Source organism: Atractosteus spatula, chromosome 12 (assembly GCF_055471065.1).
Source record: "Atractosteus spatula isolate fAtrSpa1 chromosome 12, fAtrSpa1.hap1, whole genome shotgun sequence".
Taxonomy (NCBI): domain Eukaryota; kingdom Metazoa; phylum Chordata; class Actinopteri; order Semionotiformes; family Lepisosteidae; genus Atractosteus; species Atractosteus spatula.
The window spans coordinates 33196150-33208291 of NC_142717.1; the positions used below are offsets into that span (position 1 = coordinate 33196150).

At 35.1% G+C, this 12142-nt stretch overlaps 1 protein-coding gene across 1 annotated transcript in view; it reads left to right on the forward strand.

The window, feature by feature from the left end:
* Positions 1 to 12142, forward strand: part of LOC148822939 (lysophosphatidylcholine acyltransferase 1-like) — a 66721-nt gene that overhangs the window by 32169 nt on the left and 22410 nt on the right. The window contains exons 2-3 of the mRNA XM_088929037.1: positions 883 to 1022; positions 8942 to 9156. Coding sequence (XP_088785163.1) covers positions 883 to 1022; positions 8942 to 9156 — 355 coding nt within the window. The remainder of the gene's footprint in view (positions 1 to 882; positions 1023 to 8941; positions 9157 to 12142) is intronic.

The window sequence follows — 12142 nt, forward strand, 5'->3', positions numbered from 1 at the left end:
TTATAAGTTATCTTAGGTTTAGCAAAGTACTATACTAGTTTAAATCCAAACTGCTGACTGGTGCTGCAACACAATTTCTTTGGCTTCATTGGGTGTTCCTTTAAAAGGTTATATAGTAGAATTTCTTGTTTGGAACACAACCCTTACATATCATGCTATAGTTAAACACTTAAACATTTAACCTTTATTTTTCTTGGCTTTATTTTCCTTAAGCGGGTTTCTGGGGAAAAAGTCTATCCGAATACTTACAGATATATTAGTGCTAATAAATCTTACGACATTCTGTTTTGGCATTTAGAGAAAGTCTGATAATTTGTGTTTCCAAAATTAATATATATATATATTTTACAAGTATATGATCTGTCTTTTTGTGCTTAATACCACAGTAAAATGTGCTGGTTCTTCACTGTTTTTTTTAATCAATGTGACTTTGCTCAATCAAGCAAGATTTGCTTTAAGTGAATTACTTTACTGAATAACGCTGGGGCCCTGGGTTCAATTCCAGACATGGGTGGGGTGATTTTTGTGTGCAGTTTGTGAGGGTTTTCTGTGTGGGGGTTTTCTCTGGGTGCTCTAGTTTCGATCCACAGTCTGAAAACGAAAAGCCTATTGGCAGGTTAGTGGGCTTCTGGAAAAACTGTCTCTGGTGTGAGTGTGTGTGTTTGTGTCTGTGTGTGCTCTGTGAAGTGCTGGCATCATATCCTCCAGGATCTAGCCCCGCTTGCGCCCATCGTTTGCCAAGATGGGCATCAGCTCCCCATAGACCCTGAATTGGATGAAGCCATTAGGTAAAGGGTGGATGGAAAAATCTGTTTCTTTAAAGTAAAGCATTAAAGAAATCGTGGATCTTCTTGGTAATATTGATATTTTGTGTCTTTTCAGATTGCCATCATGACAGTGACACTGTTTCCAATACGTCTCTTTTTTGCTGCCTTCATGATGTTGCTTGCCTGGCCTTTTGCATTTCTTGCATCCGTGGGACGTTCAGAGGAAGCTGTAGAGCCACAGTCATGGTGGAGAAAGTAAGTACAGTAACTACACTGAAGCTCCTTTTGAGCAGAGCTAAAACTCTCTCACTTGTTTTCCGTTTCAGTATTAATTAGTGTCTAAGAAAACCTTGAAATAAATTTGACTGCTATGTGTCAGTTATGTTATGAGTTTTAAAAACATAAGAATTGCAAATTGGTTTATGTTAAATGTAAAGATGGTTTTTCCTGTAAAAGTGAATACTAGTCTATCGTTGGGGTTGGAATCCTATGGCACATGTGCCATTTTTTACACGTAAAGGGATTTTTAATGGCATGAGCAATGAAAGTGGCATGTGGAATAAAGTCTAACAAGCCAAAAAGAAATTAAATTAAAACAACGATAAAATCTATGTTTGAATGTTCTGTAATTCTGTAACAACTCGCTAATCAATGAAAGCTCTTTGACATGGCTGTCCTATTGTTTTCACGTTAAAGCTTGCAATCAGTTAATTGTTAAACTTAGATTTGCTCATTTCAGCCCTTTTGGAGAGATGAATATGGATTTGTTCAATATAAAGACCATGCTATTTCTGCTCTGTTGTGAGAGTGTCATTTGTTGCACATCATTGCATTTTCAGACAAAACATGACACACGCTTAGTATGTGGATATAAATAATGTAATGCGATTAGCATTTCTTGTGAGATACTGTTATCATGGAACAATTACAGAGAAGATTTAGGTAACATGTTTATTAATCATTTTGAGGAAAGTGGAATTGATGTCAAGAAAATATTTTCTGTGATGACTGATGGTGCCCCTTCTATGGTTCATAAAGATTATTGCCAATCACATTGGCCACCCGCGGTATATTTTCATTGTATTATTGTTCACCAGGAACATCTTGTGCCAAAATTACAAATTATGAGATTGATAATGTGGTGACTACAGTGGTGAAAATAGTGAATTTTCTTTGGTGCTCCATCTGCCTTGATGCAAGCTCTGCTTCACGAGATGGGCATTGTGTACAAGGGCCTTTCACTTCACAGCAAAGTGAACCTTCCTTTTAGACATTCCTTATGGACTGTCGTGATCCAATCAAGATCTTGTTATCGGGAAAAAAGTCAAAACTATTCTGAACTGCATAATGAAAAATAGGTTGCAAAACAAAACTGAAAAATGTTTTCAGTCAACATCACCACCCATATAAATGGGCTACCCTCTGTTTTCAGGGTGCAGACCAAACTGTTATGGGTTTTTTTGAAACATGGAATGCATGTTGTGCAAACCTTGCCATTTATTCTTTGGACATTTAAGAGCTTTTCTCATTGACAACTCAACTTTCCTCTATTGCCAGCATCTTAAAGAACTTTCAAAACATTGCACAATCCATCTCGTTGAGTTTGGAGCTTACATGATAGAACTGGTATCAGAATTGTCTGTCAAAATTCCAAATTTTTTCCCCAATGTTTTCGTTTCTGATTTAACCAGACAGCTTTGATATCAGCAACATGGATTTTTCAGTGTTTCAGTGCGTGGGTGTTTAGGATTTTGAAATGTAGTTAATTACAGTGCACAGACTTACGGAACTCAAAGGTCAAGGATCCGTGAAACACACTTGAAGCTACCAAAATCTTGAAGCAGGCCTACCAGGAAGAATTGCTGCAAAGAAACCATTGTTAAGAGTGCAGAATAAAAGGAAGAGACTTGCCTGGGCCAAAAAACACAGAAACTGGACCTTTGAGGCCAGCTTCACGCAACCTCTTCTGACCAGTTGATGTTGAAACATCTGTACTTCTAGTTTCATTAAGCTCAGCTTGTATTTCAGGGGCAGTTAGTCGCCGTTTCTGCAGATCTGTGACTCTAATGAACGTATTCTCCGATTCTGAGGTCACATGTAGCAAAGACAATTTTAAACTTCTTTTAGTGTTCTAACATCATGTTAAACATATTTCTGACTTTAAACTAACCTGGGCTTCTGACTAAAATCTGCTTGATTTGGGTGTTCATTTTATTGAAAATAAAAAAATTAACATTTTCAATGCAGTTCACTTAAGATTATAAGTAATAAGTAATTAAATAAATAAATATAAAATGTTTATACTCAAGTTTATACAGTTTAAAGCACAGATAATCATGAAAAACTTGGTTTCAAGGAGGTGTATTCAAACATCTGTTGTGGTAAAGGAAAAAAAATTGACATTACGCACTGAAAAGAAGAAAAAAATGCAACATTTGGCTGTTGAACCTTCTTTGCGGGCTGAGCAGCTGAAGACTCTAAAGCCTTCGTTTTTCTGTTTGTCAGCATAATTTTGTCAAGTATTAAATTAAATAAGGACAAGCAAAACTTAAACAATTGAAATGGTCTTGCTTAAAATTGAAAATGAAGGACATTGTAGGTTTTAACATATAAAATCAGGTTTTCTCAAAATCATATGCATCTTTTGTAGTTTTTTTTTCTTTTAACACTTGAAAGTGGAATTTATTTTTATTTTTAGAACATAATCTGAAATAAGCTTGTTTTCCATTGTGAAGAATGGATATTTTCAAATACTTGAAAATTATACTTGTATGTTATGTTTTTAATTTGACAATGTATTAGCACAATCATCCAGTATTTATGTACTTGTTTTGCAGTATACAACTACAACTGATACAAATAAAATGACGTGTGATTCATGTTTGTCCTATGAAAATGCGGAACCAAATCAGAAGAAATAACTAAAGGACAAGTATCATGCTTCTGCTAGAGACGGACTTTCTATTCTTGTCATGTATTTTAACACTGGCACGCATTTCAGACAGTTCATGCTGAGGTGACTTGTTGCTTCCAGTTAGAAGATGAAGTGACCTAATATTACCCTGTTATATCAAATTCAATTTCCGAGTTTCTTTTTCACCTTAAGATCCATTTATTCAAATATGTATTTGATTGTTCTTTTTCCATGACCAGTAACAAAATTTTACTTCTAGCCTTTTTTTCCCAACAGTTTTTTAATTGCATGGATCTACAGCATATTTAAAGGAGTATATTTTAATGTAATGACTCAGTGTACATTGCAGATTGCAATTGCAGATACACCTGAAATAAATGCAATAAAGCATACCTTAAATTCTGAATTGCAGGTATACCTTAAGTAACAGCTTTAATGTATGAAAAATGTGAGATGAAAGGGGGCAGATGATTCTTTGAGCTATCTATAGTAACTGTACAGTAGTATGAAAATATTTTGTTTTCAGGCATCTAGATATAATGTAATTTCTCTTATTTATGTCTCTGTGCAAATACCCATCGACTCCACACAGTTAGCTCATTTGTCCTTTAATCCCTCTATTCCCTGATAATATAACTCTTATGACTGCTGATTCATCAGTGGTGAGCTTCATGAAATTGTCTACAACCCCAAAGCACTGACTGGTAGAACAATAATAGCCACTCAAAACTATGTCTTTGCTGTATGAAGGGTCTTTTAATTGCTTAAGCCTACTCTGGCAGCTTGGTGTGCAGCAGCTGAATACCATGTGTTAATATCCCCCACTGTTTTTCACAGATGGCTTTGCTCAGTTGGTCCAATAAGTCAGAATAATATTAAATGGCGTTTGTATCTGCATCATATATCCCAGAAGATGCCAGTCATAATCTTGCTTGCTGAGGCTGTGATGTGGTACTTTTTCAAGAGTGAAGACGCCAGGTGGTTCCACTGCTTTGATTCAGTTTTTGTCTTGTTGTATAGTGGTGAACCTGTATGTCATGTCTCACTAGTCTCATATACTGTATTTTGCTCCGTCATTGTTGAAGAGTTCCAGCAGCTCCCTGCTGCACTACAGTGTCTCTTGTTGATCCTGTGAACTGAGGTTTGGGGTCAGTGGTCTGGCAGAAACGTTTGATGTTGTTCATAGGCAATGGTTTCAAGGTTCCAAAGGAAAAGCTCACTTGTGCTAGTTCTGAACCTACAGTTGCTTTCCACACCAGGGATTGTTTGTGGACTTGTTGGGTCCAAGTTCATCCAGACCTGAGAATACCTTCAGTTAATTATGTGCAGTGTTTGAACTTCTTAGCCTGAGAACTTGTTTCTCCCAACCCATTAACCATGTATCTATGGATTATCTTTGCAGTGTAGTCTGCCTTGAACCAACATTTAATAACGCTATTCAGTATTTTGAAAGTATATCATTCATTGAAGCTGGAAAGAAGACAACCATGAAATTCAACATCACTTCTAAATATGTGTGCCAGTTTCAATAATGCATATGGGTTGTGCAGTAGTCACAGTCTATGTGAATAGCAAAACTTTTTATTCTCCTCAAGCATTTAATGTACCACCATGTGTTTCTCAGTCAGCTACAGTATGTAAGTCCCCTGTGCTTCTGTGCTGAACTTCTAAACACTAAATAAAAGGTTGAGAACTAATAGTTTTCATGGGGATGTTCCTTTTAAACTGTTACAGGCAAACTGCAAAAGGTAAAAAAAAAACAATCAGCACATTCCTTTGTATATGCAGTGTTAAGACCTTCTGGTATTTGGAAAATGAAGAGTTAATATAAGGACAAATGCTGAACAATAGTAGAAAAACCTTTAGCAATGTTGTAAGAGGATGTATGTATTGTGCATATTACTGTAACACAGTGAACTATTTCAGCTATGTTGTGACAGATGATGGTTGTGTAGATTTGTGTTCATGTTAGATGTGGAGCTTGAAATACTGTACTCGGTTAGTGCAATAGTCTTACATTGCAGTCACAAAATCACAAAATTCCTGTTGTAAATATGGCAAAAATAAATTGTAAAATTTGTATTTTACATCCAGTGCTGGTGTAATAAAGACTTTTTTTATGAGATTGTGCCTACTCAACAATTACAAAGCAAGTTTAGAAAATATAAAAGCAGACCTTCAAAGCTCAATTTACCTGTCACATATGTGTTCAATCTAGAAATTGATGAATAGGTGAGTATAGTAAAGACAGCACTAGGGATAAATGTTCTCTGTCTATATTTATTTCTTGACCTTGTTCTGGAAAAAAGTAACTATTTTGAAGTGAAGAAGAGCAGGTTTCCTTAGTCTTTGAGTTCCAGTTTACACTTCTACTGCTTTAGTGTTATTTAATATTAGTTGTTTATTAAAATGGTCAGTTTTAACATCTCATGTTATTTAAGAGTCTAGGAGAAAATGGGAAAAATCTGAGGTGCAGAAAGTATTAGAAGAAAAAGGTAATTACTGTCAAATAAATTTGCTGTAGAACCTGAAGAAAAATGGTAAAACATACTATATATCCTTTCCTTGGGTTTAAAGTACAGTATAAACCTTATTTTCAAAAAGTACAGCCAAGACTTTATTCTTAATCTCTAAATGGTCTGGATTTATTTGTAGTAATCATTGCAAATGAAACATGAGTTTTGTTTTCTTTTTTAATTTTTTAAATGTTTTTTTTAAATCATAAAGGCACTTTATCAGACTGAGCAGGATACTAGTATATTCAGTTACAGTGTACACTATCACAAAGAATAGAAAAAATCACATATGGCTAAGATGGAAGATTCAGTGGCACTATAATGGAAAAGACATTGTTTATTATATAACTGTAAAGCTTTTACCAGATTGACCTTAATATGGTCATTTTTCTATCAGTGGATTGTTTCCTGTGTTTTAAGGCCAGCTATGAAAAATTGCCAAATGGTACCTACCATAATTAGGGCTTTGAGTTTTCCTTGACATCATGACTTGAGAGGCTTCTAACCTGTAGTTCTGTCATTTCCTTCAAAGATCACTATAGGTACTCTGAAATCAGCAGTCATTAGATATTTGGATAAGAACTGTAATTAATTATATAATTAGAAATTGACCTGAGTTTATTGGTACAAATTCCTAAATGGATGCATTTAAAGCAAAATGTTAATAAAATTAAAATGGACATTAAAGGTACACCAAAAACTATTACTGTACACTAAATGAGGAAGTGCCACAATACCCACCTGGTGCATTGCCCACTAATTGATACAGCATATTTTGCAAGATCTTTGGACAACTCTCAAAAGATGACAATAGACTGATGTTTAAATACAAGCACAAAATGAAAGGTTATACTTGACATTCGTGAGAGGGAATCCTCTAAAATAAAGGTAAAGATATCTCGGAACACTGTTCATGCTGTAATTTAGAAAATACCAGAGGCTTTGATCTCTGTTGATATTCCTCTTGATAAAGTGGATTATCCACTAGCAATTTGCAACAAGCATAATAAATGGTGTGGCAATTCCTACACCTGTAAGTCATCTGATAAAGAACTATTTAGTATAGACTGCTATACAAAAGCTACATTAAGTAACTGATCAAAATATCTTACTGTGTATTTGTGGTTACTGAAAAATCTACAGATATAAAAAAATCACTATGTTTTACATATTATTTTATTAGGACAAATGTACCAGTGAACTGGCATTTTTTATAGATACTGTAGATGCAGCAGATACTGTTTATCTGCATTACAACATGAATTACTCCTTGGTGGCACAGGGCATTGTGAAATGTTTAAAGGCATTTGAATTGAATTTAAAAACATAACTATATCTATTTCATATAATGTTGATTACAGTGACATTCTTAAAGGCTTTTGTTGTCAAATAGAGTACATTTGACAAGTAATGCCCTCATCATAGTCTTTGCAAGTAATATATGGGCAATTAATTTCCCAAAATTCTTCAAACTGTAGTCAGCATATTCAGTCCAAAACAACTGTGCAGTTTAGCTTTGGATACCCTCCTGTTGTGATGATGAATGAAAAGTGGACAAAGCTGAAAGTATTACTTTGAATTTTTGAAGCTGAAAAATATTTCCCAATTTAACACAAAGGGCTAAATGATATTTGTCAGTTGTTACCAGTTCCATGGATGCTGAAAATGTTTCTTCATATTACTAGGTTTTCTAACTGCAGCATCAGTCCATGAAGGAAAACCATAGCATTTCAGTTTACAATGAATTAATTTAGCAGTAACGTATAACACACTCAGTGCTTTCTAAAGATAAGATAAGATCACTTTATTAGCCATATACAATTTCTTGCATTAGGAATTTCTTTTCGCATACCCCAGCTTGCTCTCCATGAGAGACACAGGCACACGGATGGGGAGAGAGAAGCTTGGGGTCAGAGCATAGGGACAGCCATTTATACAGTGCCCCTGGAGCAGTAGGGGTTAAGGGCCTTGCTCAGGCCCAACGGAGTAGGATTCCTCTGCCGGCTGCGGGATTTGAACCGGCAACCTTCCAGCCACAGGCGCAGATCCTTAGCCACAGAGCCACCACTGCTATGACACTCATTTTCTGATTTCTGAATTTTTCATCTCTAAATGCAAAGCAAAACTTATTTTGGTGAATCATTATTAACGTGCTCAGTTTTTATGGCCATATTGTAATACTGATGAATAAAATGGAACCTTGATTAAGCATAAATAGCCATATATGTCACTGTTAATATACATGCTTATTTTTGTTCATTATAATAAAATACGTAATTAAGATAGTTAAAGGTTCACAAAGGAATGATTGGTTTATAATTGACTTTAGAAGAAGCTATATCAACTTCTTGTTAGTGAAGGACTAAACTAAAGGTTGGAAAATTACAAAACATTCCATGCCATAACTATATATTTTTTTTCTGTTGTATTTTTTTTATATTGGTAAACAGCCCTTCCCTTTAACAGACCTACAGTACCCCTACTGTAACTTCAGATAAACACCAATGTGAAGTTACGTTGTTCAATGTGTTGTCAAAGCTGTAAATAATAATTACTAAATGGAAGATACATTTTTATGGGAATTTAATGACATGACTGCTACATGAAGAGAAGAGTCATTTAGCTTTGCTGTGAAAATCCTGGTTTTTGTGTGCTTATCAAATTTTTTTTTTCTTGTAGTTGCTCTTTATGGTTTTTCACTTATCTAAATCCAGATTTTTCCTGTGTCCTTTCTCCATGTATAGAGTTGTGGATTTCCTCCTCAGAGCAATAATGAGGGCGATGTGGTTTGCTGGGGGGTTCCACTGGATGACTGTGAAAGGGCGCCAGGCACTGCCTGCAGAGGCTTCCATTTTGACTCTTGCGCCACATTCTTCTTACTTTGATGCCATTCCTGTTACCATGACCATGGCTTCCATTGTAATGAAGGCGGAAAGCAAGGACATTCCAGTTTGGGGCAGTAAGTACCTTTGTTACATATTACTGATTGCATTATTTTGTTGTTTGGAAAATCTGATAATATGTTAGAGATGTCCTGGGGACTGTGTTAACTAAAGTCCCTTTGGGAGTGCACACTTTTAATATCCCTTAATGCCTTCACTCTTACTCAAGTAGATATAGGTTATCGTTAAAAGGTTGTCTATCAACAGCAGGCTGTAAGGAGAGACTTAATTGTGATGAAATGACAAGGCCAGTCAAAAGCTGCTATGGCTTTGTTGGTTTCGATAATCCAGTTTGCACACTCCCCTCTTAAACTGCATATAAATCAGAGTCTAGCAATCATATTTTTGTTAGTTTAATTGTTAATTTCGAGTGCCACAATAGCAAGGTGGTTATACTGTAAAAGAGTAATATTTTAATCTGTGTATTTTAACCTTTTAGACTAGAAATTAGTCCACTTGCTCTTTGAATTCCTAGGGCAGCTGTATTGTTGTTGTAATATGGTACTGTACCAAAACTGTGCATAGTATTTTAAATGTGTTCTGGTAAGTGCATTCTATAATTTAACTTTCCTTGATTAAAATATCCTACATGTTTAACTCTGTATCATAGCCCTTTGGCTATTAATCGTTTTCCAGTACTAAACAACATCTCCTAAATCATTCATGGCTAGGCTCCTGAATGGTTCAACCATCCATTAAAGGTTCTAATTCAGAGAGCAGGCTGGCTTCTATGATCCAGACATCACTAGTTTTTAAGCTTTAAAAAATTCTGTAATTCTGCTATAGCCAATAGCTTTTAGTACTGCTCACCATTAAGTTACGTTCATCAACCAAGTTACAAGGATTGTTTATTTAATTATAAAGAAGAACAAAGCCATAATTAAAAGAAGATAAAGACAAAATTTGCTTGTGACATTGCATTCTGGAACACTGTAAAAGCAGGAGATTATTTGCTTACGACATACATTCCATTTGTGTTTCTTGAGAATTTTACAAAGGTGCAATTTCTGTGGAATACATAAGAATACTTTTAATTCTCTGTATAACACTATATTAAATTCTCATGAGCCCCCGGGGCCCCATTTTTATTGATGTGACAGCATAGGTTGTTTAAATATTCATATACATAAGTAAAATCTATTCAGTTTGATACTGATTTGCTTAACTAGAATGTTCCTCTTTTTGAAAATTATTTAGACTTCTATTTAAAGTCAAATAGAAGCCACAGTACTTTAAGAATATGTATTATGCAATATATGTATTTTGCATACAGTCTATTGCTATTTTTTATTCTTTTTTTATTGCTTTATTTTCCCAGGTAAGACAATTGAGAACAAATTCTTATTTACAATGACGACCTCGAGACCCATTTATACAGTAGGGCATCTGATGGCGCAATTTGAGTGAAGTACTTTGCTCAAAGGGACAACAGTACAGTCCCACTCAGAATTAGAACCTGAGTGAAGTGCAGATTATTTTTGCTAAATAAAATGCAATCATCACTAACTGTTTAGTTGTTGAAAAAAGCTGCGGGTTCTGTGGCTATCATTTACATTTTTAATAACTTTTAACTTTGGTCTCTTAAATCATGTGCAGAAGCTTCTGAAATGTATTTTAGCAAGAACATTATTGTCAACAGCAAGCAACTTAATGCGGGCTCTCTCTCCAGGCTCACAGTAAGTTAATTTATGCTTCACTGTTGCATTCTTGAAAGCATTCTTTAGTAAATACAATATTTTAAATTACATACAGAATTTTACCTCTTTGTGTGATGAAGCACGCAGTGTAGACATTTCCTGGAATTTATACCAAGAAGACTCCCTGCTGATAATCTGCTTCACTAAGTACAGAAATGCTCTTTAGTATCACTCAAAAGATCCATCTGTTAGCCTGTTGGGCAGCAAGCAGTGCCATTTTTAATCATTAGCTTGCGGCAACTATGCTTTCATACAGGAGTAGGTGATGGATCAGTGTCCAGAGCCCAGTGGACCCATCGCAGTCACTGGCAGATATTTTATTACTTTTCCAATATGTGAACCTGGTATGAATGCCTTCAACGGCAGTAAATGAAGCTGAATAGAGACAGAAACATGTTTAAGTAAGCCTTCCTACATGTGTGTTTAGCATGTAGGGAATAAAACTATTAATAATATGTTGTTAATAATAAAATCAACCCAACTTGAAGTACTTCAGGCTCAACATTGAGACAAGAACCCAGTACTACTAGTATGTACTGTACATCAAGAGAACGTGCATGTAGGACTGAAAATAAAAGGAACTTTTGTATGTGGAGAGCCATATTCAGCCATGTTGTTAAGGAAAACTCACAGGGATCTTGTAAGAAGTTGCTAGATTAAACTGTGGGAGCACTATTGTTCTACTAAAAAGGCAAAAAAGACTAAATGTCCACAGTTGTTGTTGGGGGCATTTTGGGAGAAAGAATTGTGAGCAGTAAATATCCCTGTATTTATATACAATGAGTAAGCCAGGACCATTTTATTTGGTTGTATATATAGGTACTTCTACCAGATATATGAATAAGAATCTAGCTTTGCCTTTTACCAAAACATTTTATTTGTGTTTTTAGTGAGGGAGAGTATGTGTACTTCCAAGTAAAATTCTTCAAGAGTATCTGCCTGACTCACGGTATCATAAATTCACAAGATAATAGTTTTCTGGTTCCATGTGTCTTTCATAGTATTTCTGTCTTTACAAGTAGGAATGCACACAAACAGTACATATTTCCATGTTCCAAGACAGGAACCAACTGTTATCTCACCAAATTACGAGGTAGTATTTTTCATTTATGTAATGGTAGTTCTTCTGTAACCTAAGTAGTTTTTGAAGAAAAAAAGTTCCAAATTCTAGGTCACTAGAAAAGAGTATTCAAGTAATTGTCTTATAAATAAAACATAGTGAAGAACATAAAGCTTTGAATTATGTGCAGTATCTCCCTGTGCTGCATACTAGTAACGGATCTTTAGATGGATGGATACTTTATTA